Source organism: Salvia miltiorrhiza, chromosome 8, assembly GCF_028751815.1.
Source record: "Salvia miltiorrhiza cultivar Shanhuang (shh) chromosome 8, IMPLAD_Smil_shh, whole genome shotgun sequence".
Lineage (NCBI taxonomy): Eukaryota > Viridiplantae > Streptophyta > Magnoliopsida > Lamiales > Lamiaceae > Salvia > Salvia miltiorrhiza.
In genome coordinates this window covers 48332396-48359937 of record NC_080394.1, presented here as the reverse complement: position 1 = coordinate 48359937, position 27542 = coordinate 48332396, and the positions used below count along the sequence as shown (strand labels likewise).

Genomic DNA, 27542 nt, shown 5'->3' with positions numbered 1-27542 from the left:
GTTTTGCTAATATCGATAATCCGTAGTCGAATACTGGTTGCTCTAAAAATCTAATTTGTTATATCGCTAGATTGCTAAATTAAATCCATAGATTTAATTCCTTCATCGCTAATATTTAAATTAAATCTGTAGATTTAACTAGCTTCAAAGTCGGAAATAAACCACGACTTAAGTAACGATGTGAAAAAAAAATATAAAAAAAAACTTCATCTTGATTAATAAATAACACAACTTCGCTAAGTTGGTTATAACTTTGAGTAATAATTATTCATCGACTCAAAGATTCACGTCGCGGTCTTAACCACGCGAAGATAAAAAATGCATACTGCTAGTGTAGTGACTCTATCACCAAAATACGTAATTCAGAAACATAGTTGAATTCATAAAGTGCTTCATTTACTAAAAGATAGGATAATAAGCACGCAATACTGGAATTAAATAATGATAAAAGAGCGGGTTGTTACAATTACAATTAAGACCTATGAATTTTGGTATCATCAAAACAAGGATTAGGATATTCCACAAGATTCCCAACAAGGGGGGAGGGGCCTGCGCGTGCGGGAGATGCGCACAAATTAAAAAAATTATAAAAAAAAGGAAAGAAGAAGTGTTTTGCAAGAAAAAGAAGAGGAAAATGGAAGAAAAAAGAAAACGGCAGCTGGGTAGGGTTTTAAAAAAATTTATTTTAATTTTGATTTTAATTTATTTTTAAATTTTTATTTTTTTCTTCTATTAAAATCTTAATAATTTTAATTTTTTTTAATTTTCACCTAATTTTTAATTGTTGTAATGTTTTTAATTTTAAAATTCTATATTTTATTTTAGCTAAGTATTGAATTTTTATTTTGAATGAAAATTAAACATTTTAACATAAAAGTGTAGAAATGAGATTTTTGGTGGAAATGGAGATTTAAGGACCTCCATAAGCACCAAATGCATTGGAGATGGGAGGTGCTTAAGGTGGGGACCACCATTTAAGCACCACCTTAAGCACCTCCCATTGGAGATGGCTCTTAAAGATTTTGTATTGAAAAAAATATTTCATAGAGTGGATTTTGAAAATAGTCTATTTCTTTTAGTAAACTTAAAAATTATCCACTAAGATAAAAACTTTAAAAAATACCCACACTTACCATTTTGCCCCTTTAAACACCACCCTTTAAAAAATTCGCGCATTTCACAACCAGTGGAATTCACAACCATAATTTTTTGGTTGTGAATTCACAACCAGTCGAATTTACAACCAGAATTTATTTTGGTTGTGAATTCAAGTAGTTGTGAATTTGAGTTTTAAAGTTTGAATTCACAACTAGAAATATTGTTAGTCGTGAATTCAAGTTTAAAACTTGAATTCACAACTACGAATATTGTTAGCTGTGAATTCAAGCTTTAAAACTCAAATTAACGACTACTTTAATTCACAACTAGCAATAGAGTTGGTTGTGAATTCGAGATTTAAAGCTCGAATTCACAACTAACACTAGCAATTCAGTCGTGAATTCATCAAACTGGTTGTGATTCGAGCTTTAAAACTCGAATTTACAACCAACACTAACGATTAAGTTGTGAATTCATCGAGCTGGTTGTGAATTTTAATTTTAGTTGTGAATTCATCGAGATGGTTGTGAATTTTAGCTTTAGTTGTGAATTCAAGAATATTAAATTGTGAATTCATAGATCTGGTCGTGAATTCAAAAATATTAAGTTGTGAATTTATAAATCTGGTTGTGAATCCAAGAAAATTAAATTATGAATTCATAGATCTGGTTGTGAATTCAAGAACATTAAATTATGAATTCATAGATCTAATTGTGAATTCAAAAATATTAATAAATTTATAGGGGTGAGGAAGTAATAATACTAAAAAATTGGCTTGGGGAGGTGATGGGAGGTTAGGGGGGTGGAGAAAAAAAAAATGGCCGGGGGCAATGGGTAGTGGGGGAGTAAGATAAAAAAATATATATATTTTTTTTTATGGCTTGGGGGGTGGAGAGAGGGAGAGATGAGTGTGATAGAAATGAGGTGCGTGTAGTTTTTTAATTTTAACTAGTATTATACCCCATGCTCCGCACGATCCAATTTTTCACACGACATGAATATTCATACGTATTTAATAAAAGTAATATATATATAATAAGAGTAACGTACCCATGATTCACACGACATGAATATTCATACGTATTTGTGAAGTATAGTATTGGTACATAATACAAAATTAATCATGTATATTACATAATACAAAAAATAGGAATTAAAATAATAAATGACTTTCATATCATACAGTTCATATTAAAACATATTACAGTTCATATTAAATAAGTAACTTATGTATTAAAAATATTAAAAATACATAAAAAAAATCTGTGTGCATATAAAGTAATTTTACATATGGACCAAAAATTATATTTTTTTATTATTATTTTAATTTGGCCCATAAAAAAATATGAAAGCCCAAGAGTAAGTAATTAATCACACTAAAAGCATTAAATAAGTATTGAGCTTATGAAAAAAAAAAGTTAGTTCAATGTAATTTTCTATGTATCTCATAGAAATTATTTATTTAAATAATAAAAAAAAACAAAAAGTTTCAGTTTTAACAATAAATTGTATATCTAATATATATTTTCTTTTAACAATAATTGAAGAATGATGCTGACATCAAAGCCCAACATTTGTAAAATATTGATGTCTATTATATATTTCGTTATATATTTGACTATTGAAAAACATAAAAATTGTTAACTTTATATTTATCTTTATATATATATATATATAGGGGCGCGCTCCAGTGAGACCCCCTAATTTTCGTGTAACATGAGTACAATGAATAAGACATATAATACTAATGAACAAAACGTATATCTAATGAACAAGATGTATATACTGATGAAAAATAAAATTTAAAAAATTCGTAATGAATAAGACATATATACTGATGAACAGGGCCGTATATACTGATGAACAATGCAGTATATACTGATTAATAACAAAATTTAAAATATTCTGCTCCCTCCAGGATTCGAACCCTGCGAAAAAAAATCACCCTCCAGATACAAGTAGGATTGATAAAATAAACGCACCAGATCGTACCCTAGATCTCACTAAAATTAGAGGGTCTCATTGGAGCGGCCCCCTATATATATATATATATATATATATATATATATATATATATATGTCACGACCGGCCTTAATTAGGGATAATTAAGTCGGGAAATCATGACTGGGGAAGGGAAATTACGAAGCGGGTTTAGAAAGGGGCGCATAAAAGAATACTCAAAGAGCTTGAATATGCGTGAAATATTCCTTAAAAAGGAAAAAGGCATAGTTCGCATAAAAAGGGTACTCAAAGAACTTGTATACGCATTATATTCCTTAAAAGGAAAAAGGCATCGTTAGGGGCTTGGCTAAAACATTATCAGAGTTTGCAACGGAAGGTGTAACTGAAATAATCAGTGTTTACAGCGGAATGCATAACTGAGATACATGTATGAAGACATGTATCCTTTCTGAGCCTACTTTAAATTCGACAAAAACTCTACTCAGCAACAACACTTCATCGCCCATCACAGCTCAACCTGCACAAACATAAACATCGAAGGGCTAAGTACAAGAGTACTTAGTGGGCAGTTGCCAAGCATATAACATAACATCATTAACAATTTCACAATATCACATAAGAGGCATGAGTTTCTTTCATATCCTTTGCTCATTAAACATTTCCAAATTCATAAATAGCATAAGGGCATTCTTCATCATCAATCTTCATTAACAAACATCGTGTCGTGGAGAAGGCCTTCCCCAACGAACACGGGCATCGCGCCGTGAGAGGGGGCCTCCCTCAGCGGTCACGGCATCGTACTATTGAGGGAGGCCTCCCCCAATAGACGCTGTAACACTGGCATACTGGCATCGCGCCGCGAGAGAGGCCTCTCTCAGCGGACACGGGCATCGCGCCGTGAGGAAGGCCCTCCTCAACGGACACGGCATCGTACTGTTGAGGGAGGCCTCCCCCAACAGACGCAAGCATCAATCACAGGCATAAACTTATCAGCGTAAAGCATTCAAGCGTAAATAAGCGTAATCAAGCGTAAATCATTTAGCGTAAAGCATAATAAAGCATACCTCACTTGAAGATCTAATTTGCATTTTAAAGCATAACACATGCATAGCATTTTATTTACGCGTAAGAAATTGCCCACCTGATAGCAAAGTTTTGCTAAGGTACTCTAACTCCTTGTGTAGTTCTTATTCTCGCGCTTGACCTTAATCACGAGAATATAAAATAAGACATTGCCTCGAGGAAAATTCTCAATTAATGAGAAAGCGTAATTAACTATGCATGAATCTGGTATGCATGAACTAATATTCTGAAATAATAATCAGGGAAATTCTATTGTAAATCCAGGTTATCGGATTTAAACAAAAGCTAAGTCTCGTCTCATGATTCCGGATAATTAACTAAAATTAATCCATTCTCTTCAGGGTGTTCTTAATCCGTCGATTAAATAAATCCCGCTCCTCGTAGTCGATAGAAAATAATTAAATACTTCAGCTTATTCGCTTTATAAACTCATAATTAACCGGGCTTAATAATGAGAATTTGAAATGTTATGAGTTCGAATAATTAAAATGCTCAACATAAGGTAGCCCAATAATTAATTAAGCAGAAATGGGCCTGGATAGCTAAAATGAAAGGTCCAATTGAAATAATTCATTGGGCTTAGTAATTAAATAATTCTTGGCCCAAATGATTAAATAATAAATAGTTGGGCTCAAATAAATAAATCATGTAAGGTCCAACTAAATAAAATTTCAGTCCATAATTTAAAATTAGCCCAAGAATAGAATGAATTATTCTGAGCTTAAAATTAAATAAAACTCGGCCCAGCTGAAATATAAATGAGATTAGAATAATAGCCCATCGTAAAATAAGCATCAGCCCAATCTTTAAAATAATTCAAGCCCAATAGAAATAATGGAAATGGCCATTTAAATAAAAGACTGGCCCAATTCGAATTTAAGTGAAAGCCCAACCAATTAAATTGGAAGCTCAATTCATTTAGAAAAAAAAAAAAACAAACTCAAGCTCAAATAATTCGGCCCAAATAATATAGATAAAGGCCCAATTCGAATTTAGATGTGAAGCTGTAATGACCCGCATTTTTATTTTTATTTAATATGGTATCGCGATAGTTAATATCGCATCTTTCAGTAAATGAAACCCAACTGTCAGTTATATATGAATCCAGTTTATGGTCCTGATTTTTTTTTTATCAGAAACGGAGTTATTATTTTAGCTTTATATTTTTTTTCGTATGAGAAAAACGCGACGAGGATTATTGAGCCATTCAATAATTATTATTTCCAAGTTATAACTGACTTAGCAAAGTCATGTTATTTATTAATCGAAAAACAGAAGCAGTTATATTTTATTAGTGCTACTAGAAGTCGAGAAATTATTCCGACTGCAACGCAGATTAAATCTACGGATTTAATCTAGATTCATATTACAGTATTAGCATCACCAAGGCATGAGGATATACTTCATTTATTCATCAATATCATTCTCATACTTTACAAACTCTTACAATCAATTTTCGTTCATACCTTCCAATTACGCCACAATAATTTGGCATTTGCATAAAGAAGAAAAGAGAAAGAAGAATAGGAAAAGGAAAAAGGAAAAGTGTTGCCACCATCCTTTGCTCCCCTCCTTTCCTTCCACCATCTACCACTTTATACCATGCCCTTTATTCCCACACATCTATCAATTCATAAGTTTTCTCTCGCAACCAAGAATTTCATCAGCTGGATGATCCGAACTTCCATCGTCCATCAAATTAATAACAGCAACAACGGGATCTTTTCATAAAAGGTTTCATTCTTCAATTCAATTAATATGTCAATTTCCTTAAAGCCAAAACATTCAGGTTTTCAACAGCTCAACTTAAGGTTCCATCTTGTAACCTTCTCGCCGATTTCATTTTTACAGTATGTTATAAACAACCAATTGTTTCAGTTTCAACTCACCACATGAACAAGAACATTCAAGGTAATTCCTATCTCAATTGCTCTCTTGATGTCATATGTTTCACACCATCAAAGCATGCTTCATGTATTGGAAGTTCATAAATACAGGATTAAGTATATTACAGAGGGACATAGCAAACCACATATGCGTGCATGATTATAGCATTCCACAGAAATAGTTTGACTCATACATTGAAATAGATTGCCACTGTACTTAGAACCGAAAGCCATAAAGAACAAACATTTAACCCTTACATAGTCAGGGACATAAAGGCCACAATCCTTGATAACCATATGGAAGAAAAGGAGAATAAGACTTAGCTTATGGAAGAAGAGAGGCCGACTTCCTTGTTCAGTCCAGCTGCAACGACGGAGATAACGGCGACAAGCTCCTGCTACCTCGTCGTAAAACGGGAACAACAGCAGCGGTAGCAGGCGGCGTACCCTCCTCCTCCAGAATCCAGCAGCGGCATAGCACGGCTTGAACCCGCCGACTGCCGGAACGGAGAAGAAAGGCGGCGACTCCGGCGAAACAGCAGCAGTCGGCGGCGACTCCAGGCGAAGCAGCAGCCGCTCCAGACGGCGGCGATGGCTCCAGACAAGGGCGTGACAGCAGCGGCGACCTTCCCGATTTCAGGGCTCGACGTCAGAGCAGGATTTATGAGGATGGGAGACGAACGGCGCTGCTTCCAGGAGGCGACCGCCCGTCGGATTCCAGATGGAGGTGCGACATCGGCGATGACTTCCTTAGATTCAGGGCTCGATTGGGTTCTGCGGATGGACCAAAGGAGCAGAAAGAGAACGGTGCCGGGGTTAGACGCGTCAACAGACGACGCCGGCCGAAGCAAGCGACGGCTGAACGGCCGGAGAAGGCAGCCGACCAGATTTAGCGGAGGAGAATAAGCCGATCGGCTTTGTGAGAAAGGGGAGAATGTGTTTTGAGTTAGAGAGAGACCGACATTTTAAGAGAGAGAGATTCAATTGGGCTTTATTTTATTTTCTCTTGGGCCGAGATATTGGGCCTTGTTTTAACTGTTGTGGGCTACAGATTTTAAGTGTTTTGGGCCTGGATTGTTGGGCTTTGGCTATTGGGCCGAAAATGTAGAAGGAAAGAGTGAATGGGCTTAAGTTGTTGGGCCGGTTTTTATTCTATTATGTTGGGCCTCTGATTTTTAGAATGAGCTTAATTTTATTTATTTTGTTTGGGCTTTCATATTTAATTGTTTGGGCTTTTCCCTTTTAATTTTCGGGCTTGAATTTTAATGGCTTGGGCTTCACATCTAAATTCGAATTGGGCCTTTATCTATATTATTTAGGCCGAATTATTTGAGCTTGGGTTTGTTTTATTTTAAAGGTTTTGAGCTTCCAATTTAATTGATTGGGCTTTCATTAAATTCGAATTGGGCCAATCTTTAATTTAATTGGCCTTCTCATTAATTCTATTGGGCTTGATTTATTTAAGGAATTGGGCTGATGCATATTTTATGATGGGCTATTATTCCAAACCTCAATTATTATTTGGACCCCTATTTTAATTGTTTTGGGTCGAAGACTTTTTAAGATGGGCTTTAATTCTTTTAAAGCTTGAGCTGAAGTTACTCATTTGAGCTAAGCCTAGCAGTATCAATTTTTGATGGAGCCCAATTATTTATCAGTGGGTGAGCCGATTCGTATTCAGTAAATGAGCCGCCCAGTTTATTAATTATTGTTTTGGACTTCAGACTTTAAAGCAAGCTATTATGGTTTATTTCATTAAAGCCCAACTACATTGTATTTTAATTGGGCTGTTGTATTATCTGAGCTGGACCTTGATTGATTTATTTATTTGAGCCCAACTAACCAATTATTTTACTTCAGTTGGGCCTTATTTATTTTATTCAGATGGGCCTCTATTACTTCATTTCAATTGGGCCTTTTATATAATTATTCAGGCCCACTTTTACTTAATTAATTATTAGGCTGCCTTATGTCGAGTCTTTTAATTAATTAAACTTACAACAATACTTTCTTCCATTTATTAAGTCCGATTGAGTTTTTGAGGTTATAAGACGAATAAGTTGAAGTATTTATTTATTTATTTTCTATTGACTACGAGGAGCGGGGTTTATTAAATTGACGGTTTAGAACATCCCGAAGAGAACGGATTAATTTTAGTTAATTATCCGGCTTCATGAGACGAGACTTAGCTTTTGTTTAAATCCGATAGCCTGGATTAACAATAGAAATTCCCTGATTATTGCTCAGAAGATTAGTTCATGCATACCAGATTCATGCATAATAGTTAAATTACGCTTTCTCATTAATTGAGAATTTTACTCAAGCCAATGCCTTATTTTATATTCTCGTGATTAAGGTCAAGCGCGAGAGTAAGAACTACACAAGGAGTTAGAGTACCTTAGCAAAACTTTGCTATCAGGTGGGCAATTTCTTACGCGTAAATAAAATGCTATGCAAGTGTTATGCTTTAAAATGCAAATTGGATCTTCAAGTGTGGAATGCTTTATTACGCTTAAATGAGTTAAGCTTTATTATGTTGCACGTTAAATGATTTACGCTATGCTATTTATACTATTTACGCCCTATGTAATTTACGCTTGATTACGCTTATTTACGCTTGAATGCTTTGCGCTGATAAGTTTATGCTTATGTTTGATACTTGCGTCGGTTGGGGGAGGCCTCCCTCAACAGTACGATGCTGTGTCCGCTGAGGAGGGCCTTCCTCACGGCGCGATGCCCGTGTCCGCTTAGGGAGGCCTCCCTAGCGGCGCGATGCCAGTATGCCAGTATGCCAGTGTTACAGCGTCTATTGGGGGAGGCCTCCCTCAATAGTACGATGCTGTGACCGCTGAGGGAGGCCCCCTCTCACGGTGCGATGCCCGTGTTCGTTGGGGAAGGCCTTCTCCACGACACGATGCGTGTTTATGATTGTTAATGATGAAGAATGCCCTTATGCTGTTTATGAATTTGGAAATGTTTAATGAGCAAAGAATATGAAAGAAACTCATGCCTCTTATGCGATATTGTGAAATTGTTAATGATGTTATGTTATATGCTTGGCAACTGCCCACTAAGTACTCTTGTACTTAGCCCTTCGATATTTATGTTTGTGCAGGTTGAGCTGTGATGGGCGATGAAGTGTTGTTGCTGAGTGGAGTTTTTGTCGAACTTAAAGTAGGCTCAGAAAGGATACATGTCTTCATACACGTATCTCAGTTATGCATTCCGCTGTAAACACTGATTATTTCAGTTACGCCTTCCGTTGCAAACTCTGATAATGTTTTAGCCAAGCCCCTAACGATGCCTTTTTCCTTTTAAGGAATATAATGCGTATACAAGTTCTTTGAGTACCCTTTTTATGCGAACTATGCCTTTTTTTCTTTTTAAGGAATATTTCACACGTATTCAAGCTCTTTGAGTATTCTTTTATGCACCCCTTTCTAAACCCGCTTCGTAATTTCCCTTCCCCAGTCATGGTTTCCCGACTTAATTATCCCTAATTAAGGCCGGTCGTGACAGAAGCCCAAGCTATTAAATAAAATCAAGCCCAAACTTTTTAAATAATATAGCCCAAATGAAATAAATCATCCAGCCCAACTCTTTTAAAAAATTTAGAGCCCAACAGTAAAATAATAAGAATGGCCCAACTGTAATAAAATAAATTAGGCCCAACTTAAATTAAAATCAGAGGCCCATACAGTAATTAAAATCGGCCCAATTTATGAATTATAAGGGGAGCCCAAAACAATTAAAAGATGAGGCCCAAAACAATTAAATTGGAAGCCCAATCTAAATAAATGGAAAGCCCAAATCTTAAAAACAATTACAGCCCAAATAAATAAATTTTGAAAGCCCAGCTCTCTCTCTTTCTCTCACAAGTATCGGACTCTCTCTCTCTTCTCAAGCCAAGGACCGACACTCTCTCTCTCTCCCTCAAGCCAGCCGCACGCCTCTTCTCCCTCTCACTCTCGACTCGCCTTCACACGAGGCGTCCGCCGCCGCGACTCCGGCCGGCGTCGACTGCCTCCGCGCCTAAGCCCGGCGTTCTCCTCCCTCCCCCTCTTAAAGCAATTCACGCCTTTTTCTCTCTATTCTTTCTCAAGGTCAGCCGCTTGGTCGGCCCTCCCAAAATTCCAGTCGGTTCCATCTTTTCCGGCCGTCCAGCCATCACTGCTCCGGTCAGCTTCGATCGGCGACGTGTCCAACCCCGGCGTCGTCATCTCTCTCTCTCCTCAGGCAGACCCAGTCGAGCCCTAACTCAAGAAATCATCGCCGCTGTCGCTGCTACTCCTTCGCCCGGAATCCAACAAGCGGTCGCCGTCTGGGAGCGGTTCGATCTCATTTCCCTTCTCTATATTTCCCCCTCCGACCTCTAGCCTTGGTTTCCAGAAAAGAGGAATTTGCTACTGTCGAGCGGCCGCTGCTCCGGCCCTGGTACCGGTCGGTTTCGCCCCCCCTCCAGTTCGGTATCGCCGTGGCTGCCGTCCTCGGGTCTTGATGAGATTGGGCGAGTTCGCCCCTGTCGTAGCTGTCTCAAACCGATCGAGGCAGTCAGCCATCCCCTCTCTTAAAAGCTAAGTCAAACTATTCTCCATAGTCGGTTCTTAACGTGAATTAGGCAAGGATAAGGTCTTTATTCTAGTTTTCATTCCCCAGTTGAATAGTCTATTGTGAAGGCAAGAAATTAATCTAGGTATTGATTGCTTCTGTATCATATGAATTCTCATTGCTTGTGGCTCGCATGAAGAAATGTAATTACATATGAACTGATTTCTGTGCTTGTGACTTTGCTAAGTCCATAACCTATACTCATCTATACATTCAATATTTCTACTTAATCATGCTTGTTGGATGAAATGTAAATGGGATTCGAATGAAGGGAGCTTAGTATATACCTGTAATTGCTTGTTGTTGGTGGCTGTTTGTTGCTATTGAATTTAATGAGGAGATAGCTGAAATTTTCAGATGCTTATTGACATATGCAGGGGAATCAAGAATGGACTGGTGGAAAAAACTTAAACCAAAGCTTACCTGTTCGAAGTTTGGCAGCAGGAATCAACGTACTTACTCTGAATTCTTGAAGAATGAATGATTAGTATGTTGGCTGAATGATAAAGCCTTTGGAGGTGGTGGTTTAAAGGTTGATAGATAAATTAAGAAAAGGGGATTTGGTGGTGCACTTAAGTGTGCTAGCCACTAACGTAAAGAAATGTTAGAAAGGTGTAAAAGATAATGATAGTGGAGGCTTAGTTATTGTAGGGAAAAGAAAGATGTTGTTGTAGTGCTGGTGGTAATTATGCGTATATAGTGTGATGTCCTAATTGTAAATAATAATAAATCTTTGTATCTTGGTTACTCAGTGCATCTACTATTTAATCGCGTGTTTGCAATCAAATATTGGCTTCTGCTCATTATTCATGTATAAATTAAATACATAGATTTAATTCAATTCACAAGCCATTTAATATCTAGATTAAATCCGTAGATTTAATCTGCGTTGCAGTCGGAATAATTTCTCGACTTCAAGTAGCACTAATAAATATAACTGCTTCTGTTTTTCGATTAATAAATAACATGACTTTGCTAAGTCAGTTATAACTTGAAAATAATAATTATTGAATGGCTCAATAATCCTCGTCGCGTTTTTCTCATACGTTATAAAAGTATAAAGCTAAAATAATAACTCCGTTTCTGATAAAAAAATCAGGACCATAAACTGGATTCATTTATAAAAATTGCATTTACTAGTTTTAATCATAATTAAAATAGCGGGCTACTACAATATATATATATATAGGGTCGCATTCAATGGGAACCATTTCTTATATAGAGAATGAAGACCAAATCAAGGCCATTCATCTCAATCCAATCAATGATCCAGATTATTTCCTGATTTGATTTTTCATGTAATTAAATAATGGTTAATTACATTTATTTAATCCAAAAAGGGCAAAAACGTCCACTCAAATCCACGAATTATGGCATCTGGTTGAACAAATCCCGAAAATTACTCTCTTCCAATTCTGGGACCTGATCCGTCAATGAACATAATAGGTGAACATTAGTATGTTCATTTGTTTTCCTATGAACATATTGATGAACATTAGTATGTTCATTTGTTTTTCTACGAACATTATCATGTTCATTTATTTTTCAACGAACACAATACAAAAAAATCGATGAACATTTATTTTTTTTCTACAAACACACTACAAACATGACAATGAACATTATCATGTTCATTATATTTTTCTACGAACACAGTACAAAAATATTGATGAACACATGGAAAAAATCGATGAACAAGGGCGATAGGCGGCGTCCTCACCGGAGGAGCAAGGGCGGCGACGACGATGTAAGATCTGAAAAAGGGAGGTGGCGGCTGGGCGGATTTGCGATCGTTGCTGCCGCCGCTGAGCAGTAGGAGAGATGGGGAGGCGGCGGAGCAGCAGAGATAGAGGCGGTGGAGCAGCAGAGATGGGGAGGCGGCGGATCAGCAGAGATGGAGGCGGCGGAGCAGTAGAGATGGGGAGGCGGCGGAGCAGCAGAGTTGGGGAGGCGGCGGAGCAGCAGAGATGGGGAGGCGGCGGAGAGGCGGCGGAGCAGCAGAGTTGGGGAGGCGGCGGAGCAGCAGAGATGGAGGCGGCGGAGCAGCAGAGATGGGGAGGCGGCGGAGCAGCAGAGATTGAGAGAGAGAGAGAGATAGAGAGAGAGCGTGAATGAGAGAGAGAGTGAGATTAGGGTTAAATAGAAAATGACATGCTTAACCTTTTGATTATAAAATAAATGAAAATTAATAAAATTAATCAATTAAATTACCACCATTAGATTAAGTTAGATCAAGGAACCAGATTTGGTCTCCATTCTCTATATAGGGGAGTGGTCTCCATTGAACTCTCCCATATATATATATATATATATATATATATATATATATATATAGGGGAGGGTTATAATAAAAACACTTTTAAGTGTATAAAATATGGATGAATCTTGTCCATTAGATCTTGATTGATCTAATGACTTGAAATTAGCTTAATAATTTATTAAATAAAATACAAAAATGATGTAGAGGACAAGCTAGTAATTTTCTTCCTATTTATTTTCGTCAAATCTTCTTGTTTAAGTGACCAAATCTTTTTTTTTTCATTTATTCATTAATCATTATACACGTTACCCCCACCTATTAAACACATCTAACCTAGAATTAATTTTTTTCTTGTATCATCAAAAAAATTCGTAATCCAAAAATTGACATTCTCAAAACTATGCATTATCATGTGATTCGAAATGAATACTTAAATATTCGTAAGATTAAAACAAAACTAATTCAGATTCATATAACAAGTTAATTCCTAGCACAATGAATCAGATTCGTAATCAAAACTTAAAAATACGTAATATTAGAAACGAAAATTATTTCAAATTCATATAACAAATTAATTCCATTCACCATGAATTAGTTTTTTAATACAAACTTAAAAATTCATAAGATTAGAACAAAACTAATTCAGATTCATATAACAAATTAATTCCTAACACCATGTATCAGATTCGTAATCACAAACTTAAAAATTCGTAATATCAAAGAAATGTACTTCACAATTCAGAATTCACAAGAGTAAATGTTATACCAATTTTTAATCTTCTCCTAATTCAAAATATCCGATCTTCAATTTGTTGGTTAATATTGTTTTGCTCATTCTCACAAAAATCATTTATGATATGGAAAAGAAATCTTTCCATATCTATGGGCGAGAGAATCATTTAAAAGAAATCTTTCCATATCTTCAAGTTTTTAGTATGTCAATTATACCCTTATTCCTATTACCATTACGAATTATAGGTGTAACTACCAAGAATCGTCAGTCTACTAAATATAAGATCTGGGCCGTTGATTTAAGTATAATAGACGGATGGATTTTATCCATATTTTATACACTTAAGAGTGTTTTTGTAACACCCCGCCTATTTATATTAAGTTTAGAATTTATTTTAAACTTAGATTAGGATGATTTACGCCGGAAAAATGAAAAATGATTTATATTTTAAATTCCAACAAAATTTCTTTTCAGAAGCCTTTATAAAAATTTAGTCTTTTGAAATTTTGTGCATTTCATAAATCAAATTATATGAATATGTGATTATTCTATATGATTAGTATTTATTTGTGCATGATTTAATTTAAGTCTATGTTAGGCTTTAATTATTTAAATGTGTTGGGCTTTGACAAATATTTATTTGGGCCTTAGTTTTTATTGAAATGATATTCTATAAATACCAAAGCCCAAACCAACCTCCTCCTTTGCACCACAGCCAAGTACAGCACGCATGCTGCTGCTTGTATTTCACCATGCCTCTACAATTGCTACACTATTCACCCCCATGCGTCCACTCCTGCAAGTCATCCAAAATCCCTATGATTAAGGGATTTTGGTTATTTTTTTTCAATTTTCACGTCTCACACTCACCATGCGCGCCCACTCTTTTGACTCACAGTTATCAGCGCATCTCACCACCATGCGCGCCCACTCTTTTGACTCCTTCACCCACGCTTCCTACCATGCAGTATCTTTTGACTCCTTCACCCACGCTTCCTACCATGTCTTCTACTGCAGCAAGTATGTTCATCCTACTCCTTAAATATCTCCCTTATTTATCTAATTCCTCACCCCAGCAACGAAATTCCAACAGAAACAAGATCACCATACATAGCATATCAGTTAACACACAGCTCACTCCACTCTAGCAAGAACCACACCCGTGCAGAGAAAGTGAAGCCAACAAGCTTTAAATCACAACTTTGCATACTTTTAAGCTCAAGTGAGCTCCCTTCGCCGGGCCGTTTATTCGCCGACCGGCCACTAGGCTCTGAACCGAGAACGTGTACTCGTTCCTCCATCTTCAGGCTACCAAACCCAACAATCGAAAGGTCGAAGCCTTCTCTGTATTTTCCTGACCAAAGGCCGCAATATCCTTCGGCGGCCAACGTCGAATTCCCGACTTAGCAACCGGCCAACTTACGGCCTTCGTTTCTCACTATCCTTACGACGAAAAAGGATCGAGAAACCACCGTTGTGTAGCCTGATTTACCTCGCACGAGGAAAACTAAGTCGTAGACCTTCGCGGCTAAACACCATCGCGGAACGACGACCAGAAAAACCCCCGGCGAACAACTTCCATTAGTGCTCACTTGGACAGGGGTAAGTTAACGCCCTTGTTTCAGTGCATTCCCGTTTCTATTATATTATGGGAAATTTCTAGAGTATAGATGGGAGTGTGGTGAATATTCGTACAAAGTTTCATGTCATTTGAACTTCGTTTACTACCCTTTTAAAATTCGAGAAGTCTACTGCCCGTATCTGCTGAAACTGTCGTGAGACAGATGATTAGGTTAATTATTTCAGTAACCATATGATGATATTTAACTCTCAAATTTTTATTGTATAAAGATATATGTGTTAGCTATCTGCATACAAAATATTAGGTCATTCCGATAACGTTTGCTATTTTTCAAAAATCTGGACTTTCAGTTGGCAGAAACTGCCGAATCTGGTAGGCGATGGGAAAATCGCTAAATCTCTTAAACTACTTGGAGTTTTTCAACATATTTTTTTTTCAATTAAACTAGACTCAAAGAGGTTTCTATTGATATAAAATTCGACTCCATACGAGTTCGGAGTAAAAGCAGTTTATTGGTTGAAGTTGAATCTATACAGCTTTGTTAAAATGGGCTGCCTTCTTATATTAATTAGACTTTATAATTAGTTTAATTAATTTATTTAAAGAATGATTTGCATAATAATATTAAATTATTATTATGTGCATATTTTAAGTAAATTACTTATTATATGCTAAGCATGACATGATATTGCATTATATTTTGCAATAAAAGTATTTATGATTTAATTGGTTTTATTTATAATTCCAATTATTTAAGAAAATCGAGTAAGGATATTGTTGGTGTCCTTAACTCAAGAATTTTAGTTTTCAATTATTATTCATTAAATTTTTGAAAACCCGGCGTGATAAATCATAGTAGTTAAGTGCACCCACTAAGACTTTAAGTTAGCTTCACGAGACCTATTAAGAATAGAATTTCTTGTAGGCTTTGTGACCAGGGGGATTAGCGCTGCTTTCCCAAGACAGGTTTATATGTGATTATGATCTTCAGGCTTTGCCTAACCAGGTGGGCTTACTTTCTAAATGTATAAAGTATGATTGAGTTATTAAGCTCTAAATGTTTCAATGATATGCAAATTGTTTATTCAATAAAATGCAAACTGTTTATCCAATAAAATATTTTGTGCACTCTGCTCCGTTTAAGGCTCGCAACAATGAATCGATCGAGGTTCTCTCTTGACCTAACACGTTATTTGAGAATTGTGTACACCTATTAGCTGACCTGGTGGGTTGATCTCCATCGGGCACTAATCATGTATGAGGCGTTATAAGGGTGCTCGACGGGATGTGTTCCGGAGCATTGGGTCCCAAATGGGAACTTGGCTGGGTTACGCCCTCAGTCCAAGTAAAGCAGGAGTAATGGATCCGTCGGTGGCTAAAAGGTCCGGGATCACAGCGAGTAACGGAAAGGGAGTGTGACATGTGCGCACAAATGAAAGAAAATGTTTTAACATGCTTAGAAGTACTTCTTTCAATTTAAAACCTTCTAAGTCATGTCAAGTATGATTGGATAAACTGTCTTTAAGAAAATAATGAAATGTTTATGAAAATGCATGCCCACTAAGTACATTAGTACTTAGCCCAAAAATACTTTCAAATGTTTTCAGGTTGGCTGGCCGGTGCTGACGGGACGGAGCTGAGGCTAGAGATAAATTCCTATGTTAGACTTCCGCTGTAGCAATTACTCATATCAGTCTTTTGTTTTTCCAACTTAAGATCTTCATGTTAAATTTCAAATGATATACCTGACCGAGCTTAGACTCTTCAATACTAAATTTATGCCAATGAATGTCGGTTGTCAGAAGCATGAAACAAAACTTGTGATCCAAAGGGGCATAGCCCGACTTTCTATCCTATTTCGGGTTTTTACAAGGTTGTTCCTTGTTTATTTCTATGAATTAGTTGCACCTCGATTATATTTATTCATTCAAGAATTGGGGTGTGACAGTTTTCATGGTAGCCCACCCCTATATATATATATAAAGCAAAGTAAATGTAATTAAATTCAATTTCAAGGATATAATTGAAAATTAAGGGAAAAATTATAAATGGAAAAAAACTGTCAACCATGTATTCTACAAACCAACCGCATCAATTAGTTTTGTTTTTTGTTCTTAGACGACAGACAATTAATTGATTTTTTAAGAACTCATAAGATTAAATTTACATAATGTCATCAAGAAAAAAATTACTCCAAACACTTTTATTTTTACCTTTTTTTTATCAATACATTCTAATATTCTGATTTTTTAAATCATGTATTTTTATATATTTTATATATTAAAACTTTGTTAATAGAACATTATGTAATTATGCTAAAACATTAAATTTTAAAGAGCAATTAGCACAAAAATAATTAATTATGTATTTTATATAAAGAAACGAAACAAAATAAAAATTAGAATGTTATATGGGCATGCAAGAATCATATACTCCATTCGTCCCACTCCAATAGGCCCACTTTCCTTTTTGGGAGGTCCCACTCTAATAGGCTCATTTTATATTTTGAGTAAAAAAAGTGTACTTAATTGGTGTGGACCCCACCACTTTATTACCACTTTCCACTAAAAAGTAAGTTTTCTTAATCTCCGTACCCAAAAGAAGTGAGCCTATTGAACTCCAATAATTGGAGTGGGACGGAGGGAGTAGTATTTTTTAAAATTATATATTTATATTTATTTTGTATGTTGAAAAATTATTGATAGGACATTGTGTAATTATTATAAAATGATAGCATATTACATTTTATAATTTATTTTATGAAACATTAACACAGTATTTTCATCTAACTAATTAATTGATTAATAAAAGTTCTTAATATAAAAATGGTATTTGCATGTATTTCTCACTACTCTCATCCAAATAACTAAATCTTACTATAAAAGAGAAAAGTGAATAATTCCTTTTTAAAATATAGATAATATAATAAAATTATAATCAAGTAACACATAATATCTTATAAAATCTAAAGTAAAATATTTTCTAATATCAGCAGATGTATTTTTACAAAAAACGTCTATAAAATTTTGATTATTATTTTTTATTCTTTATTCTTTATACAAAGTACATATTTACTATTTTTGAGCGAATGATTATGGAACATTTAGTGTTCCAAAAAAATTTACTTTTTCTACCATTTAATGTTTTAGCCTAATTAAAAAAATATTTATTTTTTACCTTCTTTGTGGTTGTAGGAGAATTATTCATTTACTATTTTGGTGGATAAATAAATCGAACAAAGAAATATAGTACAAGGTTACGGCACAACCTGCGAATATGACTAAAAAAGAGCATGGAGAAAATTATTTATTTGCCTATGATTGTTGATCTTGGTCTTTTCGTTTTTTTTTTTTCTTTTCCATTTTTTTCTTTTGAATTCTTTTTGGTTTATATATATGGAATGGTTTCAACGAGATCCCTCATATATGGTGAGATCTTAGAATAATTTATAGGTATTAATTTAATGTATCTTTTGGCTAATATTTATCTGAAGTGAACGAAATTTTACTTGAGTTTGAATTCTAGAAAAAGCGAAAATTTTACCAATTTTTTGAATATTATTATTCAACACTATATATATTGGTTTATTCATTATTCTCACATCTCCCTATATAAGTGATACAATATCTATATGTACATATGTTATATTTTTGTATAAATTATATTGATTATATGAAAATATTAGATTAATTTGCAAATAAAAAATTTGATATTAAATTTTAATTTTATTAATTTACATTAATAATTATAAAAATATATGTACAACCTACACGAATCATAATCGCCGCGCATCGCGCGGGAGATGCACTAGTTTTCATAAAAAACACATAAGATATTTTCTTTCATTAGTTTAAAAGTAACTATTATATATATACAAACGAAATGTTTCATATTTATTTCCAATATCTTAAATACATATTATTAATTGACATTAAATCATAAATAACTTAAAAGAGTGTGATGAGGACTGTAATACTCATCAGCGTTGTGCTTAGCAATACCAGGGACAGCTCTGCCAGAGCCCGCCTCACCAGAGACAACCTTACCAGAGCCCGCTCCACCAGAGCCAACCCGAATAGCCAGAGCTGGCCTTGCCAGAGCAGAGCTCAACCCGCTTCGCCAGAGCAGAGCTGACCGTCTGTCAGAGCAGAGTCGCCCGCCTGCCAGAGCAGAGCTCAACCCACCTCATCAGAGCAGAGCTGCCCGCCTGCCAGAGCAGAGCTCAACCCACCTGGCCAGAGCAGAGCTGCCCGCCTGTCAGAGCGTAGCTCAACCCGCCTTGCCAGAAATGAGGTGTGTGTAGTTTTTTAATTTTAATTTTAGGGGCAGTTTGGTTATTTAACACAAAAAGTGGATAATTTTTTAAATTTTTATTTGAGTACGTAAATTTAAGTTTATTAAAAAAAATGGCTAATTTTATATGTCGACTGTATTTCATATGTCATATAGTAAAATATATGCATTATGTTCCGCATACATTATTTTAAGTAAACTTTAAAATTATTTTAATCTTAAACTGTTTAACTTTAAAACTAGTGAGTTATTAATCGAGTTTCGATGGATAATATTTTACATTATAAGTTATAAGTACGAATTTAAAAGATAAATTCAATACTTATTTTACTATTCAATAATTCATTAAAAAAATTAGAATATAAATAAAAGGGTTAATAGCCAAAAATACACGAACTATCACCAAATTTGCAAATTGCACATGACTTTCAAAAATGGCCTCAGAATACACCACCTTTTAATTTTGTTGCAATTTGCACACGGCGAAATTTTCGGCGAGGAACAAGTTTGACCGGTGATTACGTGGACATTACATGGCATATTGCGTGGTATTTTTTACACGCGTCCAAAACGACGTCGTTTTGGACATCTTTCTCTCTCAAGTATCTTTCTATCTCTCTCTCTCTCTCTCTCTCTCTCTCTCTCTCTCTCTCTCTCTCACTCCCTCTCATCGGTCTCTCTCTCTTCCTCCCTCCCCTTGTCACGCCATCACCTGCTTCGGCGAACATAGAAACAATTTATCTGGTAGTTGCCCCTCTCATCGGTCTCTCTCTCTCTCTTCCTCCCTCCCCTCTCTCTTCCTCCCTCCTCATGTCACGCCCAATATGTTGAGAGGGAGGCCTCCGTCTACAATTTATCCTTCTTGAGCCCTAATTCCCCTTCTCTCTCGTCTGCATCTTCAATTCCAGAGTTTGTGGATACGCAACAATTTCAAAACCTCTCACTAAAATCCCAAGTCGAAAATGAGGGAAGCGGAGAGACTCGGTATCTGGTAGTTGCCCCTCTCCGTTTGCCAATGATTTTCCCCAATTTCATCAAAGTGAATAGAATCACCCTTTTATGTTTATACCACACTCAACCAGCTAGAGTTATCCAGTGTGTTCGAGATTGTGTGTATAACAAACATTCAAGCAAAACTAATGCTTAATGTGTATACTGTTATTGCCTTGTTGATCTCTGTCTGTCTGTAACGCTACAATTCCGATTCATTTGAGGCTGTGATGATGAGTTTCTCTGAGTTGGGTCCGACATGGAGGCGGATCTGACCCGTATCTTGGCGGGGCAAACCCGGAGGGCATTTCTATCTCTCTAGATCTAATGCAACCTGGTTTTGCAGCCATGGCGGCGACTCCTCTTGCCTGTTTTTCGGTTTTTCCAGATTTGAGCCTCACTACCAATTACTTCTCCTCTTGCCTATTTTTCGATTTTTCCAGATATGAGCCTCATTTCCAAGAGGAAGCCGACGATCGAGATTTGGAGAAGCGATGCCTCATCTGGATCTCTGGGCGGTTCGCCGGCCCAGGAGGAAGGCGGTAGCCGAGATTTGGAGAAGAAGGGGTGAGCGGCGGCGCGCCGGCGGCGGTGGGGGATGGGGGTGAATATCATTTTTTTCATTTTTTTAATTTTTAATTTTTTTTTAATTGAAAAAAGCTTCACAAAACGACGTCGTTTTGTATGATCGCCGGTATGTCCACGTCTACAAATTCCGGGAGACACGTCATCTAAGATTTTTAAGGGATGGTCAACAACGCATGTGCAAATTACAACAAAATTAAAAAGTGGTGTATTCTGAGGCCATTTTTAAAGGTCATGTGCGATTTGCAAATTTGGTGATAGTTCGTGTATTTTTTGGCCACTAACCCTAAATAAAATTATAATAGAAAAATATGTTAAAATGCTTTGTAATTATAAATTGTGATGGTATATTGGTATTAAAATTTTAAATGAAAGTTAACTAACAATTTTCACTAAAATATTATATCATTGTTTACTAAAATCCTATAGATCTCATTTTTTTTTATCTATGTTCATAAAATTTTAGAATTCAAAAGTAATTGTTAAACACACTATCAAATTATACATGTTCCTGATACAATTAAAAAGTATTACAAATTTTCATCTCAAACTCATATATTAATACCAATTAAATTAAAAAAAAAGTCCAGAAAATTTTGGAAGCTATGCATCCCGAACCAATTAAACAATTAAAATCATTTTTTCAAAAGCTCATCTGTTACAGTTCAATTTATAATTGTTTTTCACATGCAAAATTTTGAAGACTACATTAATTGGGACCTGACTCATAGAGCAAGATCCCTCCAAAAATTGGTGTATGCCTCTTTATTGCAACGAGCACACGGTATTCTTTAGTAAAAGGCGAAAGAATAGTTCGCTTTGTGCTCAATGCGAGGCTGCATATTTCTTCTCTAAGCCGTGGCCTTCGTTTTTATAGATGCAAGTGTTGGTTTCATTGTGGCTTTTACGATGTGGGAAACTTACCTGCCATTTACAAGCATAAGCATTTGCTAACTAAATTGTTGATTGTATAATTAACTATTTAAAAGTGCGAGACGTTAAAACGACGTCCTTGCCCTTGTCTGCGGAGTTGCTTACTGTGGTGGGTAGTTGTGTTGACTGCTCGTCCAGTTCCCAAAGAAGCTCCAAATTATTTGATTTTCTTGTTCGAATCTGTTATTCATGACAGCCGATTGTTGCCGGCAACAACGCAAATCATCATACAAGTGCTGATGAAGTCGATCTCACCGGCCTTCCAGTCGAAATCCACCGCCCGACATGCCCGCGTTGAAGCCCAAAATGCTGATAAACCCACAGCGGCATTTCATCAAACACTTGGCAGATGCATCAATGCCCCTCCTCTCCCGCTCACTCGCATCCGCTTCTTCAGCCCAGGACTTGGGAATACGAAACCCCCATCAATTCTACACCTCGCTCTTCTGCACTCTCATCCATCTCTTCCTCCGCTGCCGCCGCCTCTCCAAGGCCATAGCCGCTTTCTCCGCCATGAGGGATTACAAATTCACGCCGGAGCTCCCTGATTGGAACGGCCTCTTGCACCACTTCAACTGTACTGGGTTAGTCCATCAGGTAATGCTCATGTATCAAGAAATGATTTTTTGTGGTGTAAGACCCGATGTGGCTACCAAGAACGTTGTCGTTCATTCTCTGTGTAAAGTTGGAGATTTTGATAAAGCGCTTTCCTTTTTGAGAGATAACGATGATTATAGGTTTATGAGTGATGGAGTTACTTATAATACTTTAATTTGGGGGTTTTGTAAATGCGGGTATGTAGAAATGGCACTCGGGTTGGTGTCTGAGATGGTGAAAAGGGGTGTAAATTGTGATAGTTTCACTTGTAATATATTGGTGAAAGGATTTTGTGATAAGGGTTTGTTGGAAAATGCTAAATTGGTTATGGACACCATGTCTAGTGGCTTAGTCACAGATGGAACGGTTGTTCCTAGAGATGTTGTGGGTTTTAACACCTTGATAAATGGTTATTGCAAGGCTGGTGAGGTTAGTGTTGGTCTTCAGTTGATCGGGCGTATGACGAAAGAGGGCTTGTTGCCTGATATTGTTACCTATAATACTTTGATAGATGGGTTTTGTGAGATGGGAGATGTTGATTCTGCACAGAGTCTCATGAATAAACTCTTGGAGTGCAATATATCTAAAGTTGATGATGAAGAAAAATGTGGTGTCGTTGCTGAAGTATGTCAGAGGCCAGATCATATTACATATACTAATTTGATTGGTGGATATGGCAAGCATCAGCAGATGGAAGAAGCATTGGCAGTATATGAGGAAATGCTGGGAAAGGGAATCGAACCTGATGTAGTTACCTTCAGTTGTGTGATAATCCAACTTCTTAAAAGTGGGAGGTTTCCCGAGGCCAAGAACATATTTCATGAGATGATAAGGGTAGGTGTGAACCCAAACCATGTTACCTACTCAAGCTTAATTGATTATCTGTTTAAACATAATGATGTGATGGCTGCATTTGTCTTGAAAAGTCAAATGGTAGTTCGTGGTATCACGTTTGATGTGGTGGTGTTCACTACATTTATTGATGGTCTCATTAAGGCTGGACGGGTTAGAGAAGCTAAGGATATGTTTCAGAATCTTATGGATTCTAATATTGTGCCAAATTGCATCACATATACTGCATTGATTAGTGGTCTCTGTAAAAAAGGTGACATGAAGGGTGTGGAATGTCTAATGCAGCAAATGAAGGAGCAGAATGTGTTGCCAAATGTGGTAACTTTTTCATCTGTAATTAATGGCTACGTGAAATGTGGAATGCTTGAAGCAGCTCTCGATGTACTGCGAGATATGGTTTCCCATAACATTTTGCCGAATGCTTTCACCTATGGTTCCTTAATATATGGCTGTTTCAGAGCTGGTAGGAAAGAAATCGTTGAACTTCTGTATGAAGATATGAAAATTCAAGGCTTGGAAGATAACGTTTTCATACTAGATGCTTTTATGAACATTCTGAAGAAGGATGGAAGGATGGAGGAGGCGGAAGCATTATTTAAAGATTCACTCTTAAGAGGATTGGTACCTGACCGTGTTAATTACACAACCCTGATGGATGGACTGTTTAAATCAGGGAAAGAGTCCTCTGCCCTTGAAGTCGCCGAGGAGATCACAGCTAAAGATATAGGGTTTGATATTATCTCGTATAATGTGTTACTTAATGGATTGCTTAAAGCTGGGCACTATGATATGCAATCTATTTACACTGGAATGCAGCAGTTTGGATTAACTCCAGATCATGCCACGTTTAACACCTTAATCAAGGCGTATTGTAGAGAAGGGAAATTTGATCATTCTCTTCGACTCTTGGATGAAATGGAACTTCATGGATTAAAGCCTAATGCAGTAACCTGTAATGTTTTGGTGGAAGGATTTTGCAAGTCTGGGAAGATTGATGAGGCAATGGATTTGTTAAAAGAGTTTTTTGTTGCAGGATTACATCCTACAGAAATTATTCACAAACTTGTGCTTACAGCTGCTTCAGAGGCTAAAAGGGCAGATATCATCTTCATGATGCACAAAAAGCTTGTTGCAATGGGACTTAATTTGAATCTAAGTGTTTATAATAATCTAATAACTATTTTATGCGGGCTTAAGATGACTAGAAGAGCAGCATCTGTGCTAGAAGAAATGAGAAAAGCTGGTTTCCATGCAGACACCGTCATTTACAATGCTATGATTCAAGGCCATTGCAAAAGCTCTCATTTACAGAAGGCTTCTGATGTGTACTCCCAGATGATAGCTGAAGGAGTTCCTCCAAATGTTACAACATATAACATTCTTCTTGGCGGTCTTGCAGCAGCTGGATCGATGCATGAGGTAGCTAAGCTCCAGCTGGAAATGGAAGAAAGGGGCTTTGCTCCAAATAGTACCACATTTGACATTTTGGTTTGTGGCCATGGGAAGATTGGGAATATGAAGGAATCAATAAGAATTTATTGTGAAATGATCACCAGGGGTTTTGTTCCTCGAACCAGCACTTACAACATACTTGCCAGTAATTTTGCCAAGATTGGAAAGATGAAACAAGCGATGGAGCTTCTGTATGAAATGCAAACTAGAGCAGTGCTCCCTAATTCCTCAACCTATGACATTCTTATAACTGGATGGTGCGACCTATCTTATCACGAAAGATCTATGAAGAAATTGTGTGATGCTGAGGCGAGGAAGTTGTTTACAGAGATGAATGATAAAGATTTTGTTCCAAGTGAAACTACTATACGCAAACTGAGTCATGTCCTTGCGAGACCAGGCAAAGTGGCTGAAGCACAAAGACTATTAGATAGAATGTACAAAACAAAGAGATAGTTCTGTAAGTGTAAGTGACGGGGGGTGAGAGAAGGAGTAGTATAAGACTGGCTTGGTCACCGGTAAACCTCTCCTTATTTATTCTTTATGGCGGGCAAAACAAGCATAAAGAGCTTATAGAGAGGACGGCAATTTCGCTGGGGCATGCATCTCCTTGTATGAAAGCCTGAATCACCAGTATGAGAGTAAGTGTTTCCTGTAGAATTAATTTCTAACGTTATTACATAAGGCAAGTTTTGTTTCATACTTCTATATCCGTTCATTTGGTTTGCGTAGTCCGTCGTTAGTGAGCAATATAGTGTTCTACTAATTCTCAGAAACAAATATTATTCACTTGGCCCATGAGATACATTCTACTGGTGCAACAACTTTTTCATTCTAGGTTCTAGCTGGACTGTACCACAATATCATTTTGCTATTCTGCCTATTTTATTAAGTTTTGGAGATTGTTGGTAGTGTCCTGTGATAAATCTTACACTTCTCTGTTTTGCTCCTAGTTTGCAGTTTCTTGACTGGTTGTTTTGTAAGACTCTTGAAATATAATGGCGTGCTAGTGTTCATTGAGGCTGAGTGGATTTTGTTGTATCGTTGTGTCAAACGTTAATGTTGTAAAAACTGAAAGGATTGGTGTTGTATCTCTCACCTCAAATTCCAGCTACTTTTTTGCGAAGTTTTGGATACAAAGATGTCTTGTTGATGATGTTAATTGCTATTAATTTAGACTTAGCGCAATAGTAGCAATGTGAAAATTAAAAATCAAACCAATAACTTTGTGTTATTGCGCATAGACAACCGGTGCATGTAGTCTGACTGTCTCGAGCATTTTCTCCACTAACCCCTAGGAGTATTTTTTTTTGTTTGTTGCAGCTTTTCCATATTGATCTTGTCTGGTATTCCATTGTGGATCTGCATGTCCTGCCATAAACCTATAATATGACGTTTTTTTGTGTACTTTTCTTTTTATTCTCATTTTCAGGTACTATTTGGTATGCCTTGTAACTGCTGAGTCTCCATGGCGGTCCCTTCACTCCCATTTCATACTTTGAAGATGCAGAAAAACAGCAAAAGAACAGTGAGAATAGTTGCAGCTCAACGGAACAGAGGCTGTTTCGTGCTTACGGATGGGATCACAGGAGGAACATACGAAGCCCAGTGAAACATGTTGTCTTGTCAGTGATATGTTGATGGGCTACATCATTGTGAAGCTAATGTCGTCAGCGACAAAGCTAATAGAGTGCTTGTGCACCTAAATTGAAGCTGGAGCTCATTGGTCAGATATGGTAATGTGATCGTGGTGTTACCAGAAATTCCAGTACGACTAAAATGGAGTGAAGAATTTGTTGATTACAGAGGCACGTGGTGTGGAATTAGTTGATCAGGTAGAACCGTAAAAGAGCTTGTTGATTGTCAGATATTCTCGGCAACGAATATAAAGGTATCTTGACTAATGCTTTATTCATTCGCGTAGACATAAACCCGACCTTTGAGTTGAATGCTAAAAATTGTGCAGTCCTTCAAATAATAACCATTTAATACTTATTATCATTTGCACACTTTCACAAATAAGAACTGATGTGCTGGGTAGCTAGATTCATACATGGCTTTTCGACACAAATAAGAAAAAACACGTCAAAATGATTTCGCCTCTGCTGAAAAAAATACAAACTCAAAAATCATTTTTTGCTTCTCCTTCCCCAAATTTCCACCCATCTTATGCATTCAATGTACTTCCAGACACAGAATCAGAAAGACACCGCCAGCGGTTTCTAGGGCGTGGCCGTGGCGACTGATCAGGATTTGGGATGACATTACTTTTGCTGGTTATCTCCCTTTTGTAGGTATCTCAGATGAACTGATGGTTTTTATTTGTTTGAGTTATTGGTATTTCTTGATATTGTTGGGAATTTTAACCCATTGAAACAAAACTTTGATTGAATTTATAGTAACTTCATATTGGCTTTTCTTCTATGGTTAATAGCATTGGCAAATCAATAGAGTCAACAGTTTCTGGTCAGTGGAGAAGAAGAAATGAAATATGATTGATATTATTTTTCACCTCACTTCTCTCTAACAAAATGAATCCAGGCAGTTTTGTGAAATGACTTTTGCTATGGAGATATCTGTTTCTGTTATTTTGCTATATGTATATATATGTCTTGACATACATAGTT

The 27542-nt window shown here is 36.5% G+C and overlaps 1 protein-coding gene, 2 long non-coding RNA genes and 1 other non-coding gene across 5 annotated transcripts; 2 read left to right on the top strand and 2 right to left on the bottom strand.

Annotated features, from left to right (window-relative positions):
- Positions 1-3304: 3304 nt before the first annotated feature.
- On the bottom strand, positions 3305-11770 carry LOC130996896 (uncharacterized). Of its 2 annotated transcripts, XR_009092870.1 has the most exons (3): positions 10926-11770; positions 4203-4265; positions 3305-3578 (listed from the first exon to the last, which is right to left on the bottom strand). It is a non-coding gene; the product is annotated as an uncharacterized LOC130996896 (long non-coding RNA). The 2 variants fall into 2 exon arrangements; XR_009092871.1 differs by lacking the exon at positions 4203-4265 and having other exon boundaries at positions 10926-11764.
- Positions 11771-15835: 4065 nt separating this feature from the next.
- Positions 15836-17014, top strand: LOC130996905 (uncharacterized). Its single transcript, XR_009092880.1, has 2 exons — positions 15836-16219; positions 16821-17014. It is a non-coding gene; the product is annotated as an uncharacterized LOC130996905 (long non-coding RNA).
- Positions 17015-21779: 4765 nt separating this feature from the next.
- LOC130996861 (pentatricopeptide repeat-containing protein At5g14770, mitochondrial) lies at positions 21780-27339 on the top strand. Its single transcript, XM_057922127.1, has 3 exons — positions 21780-25556; positions 26348-26806; positions 27106-27339. The coding sequence occupies exon 1, from the start codon at positions 22300-22302 to the stop codon at positions 25369-25371; it is 3072 nt and encodes a 1023-aa protein (XP_057778110.1). The 5' UTR covers positions 21780-22299; the 3' UTR covers positions 25372-25556; positions 26348-26806; positions 27106-27339.
- Positions 21800-21919, bottom strand: LOC131002085 (U5 spliceosomal RNA). The gene has a single exon (XR_009094164.1). It is a non-coding gene; the product is annotated as a U5 spliceosomal RNA (small nuclear RNA).
- Positions 27340-27542: the final 203 nt, after the last annotated feature.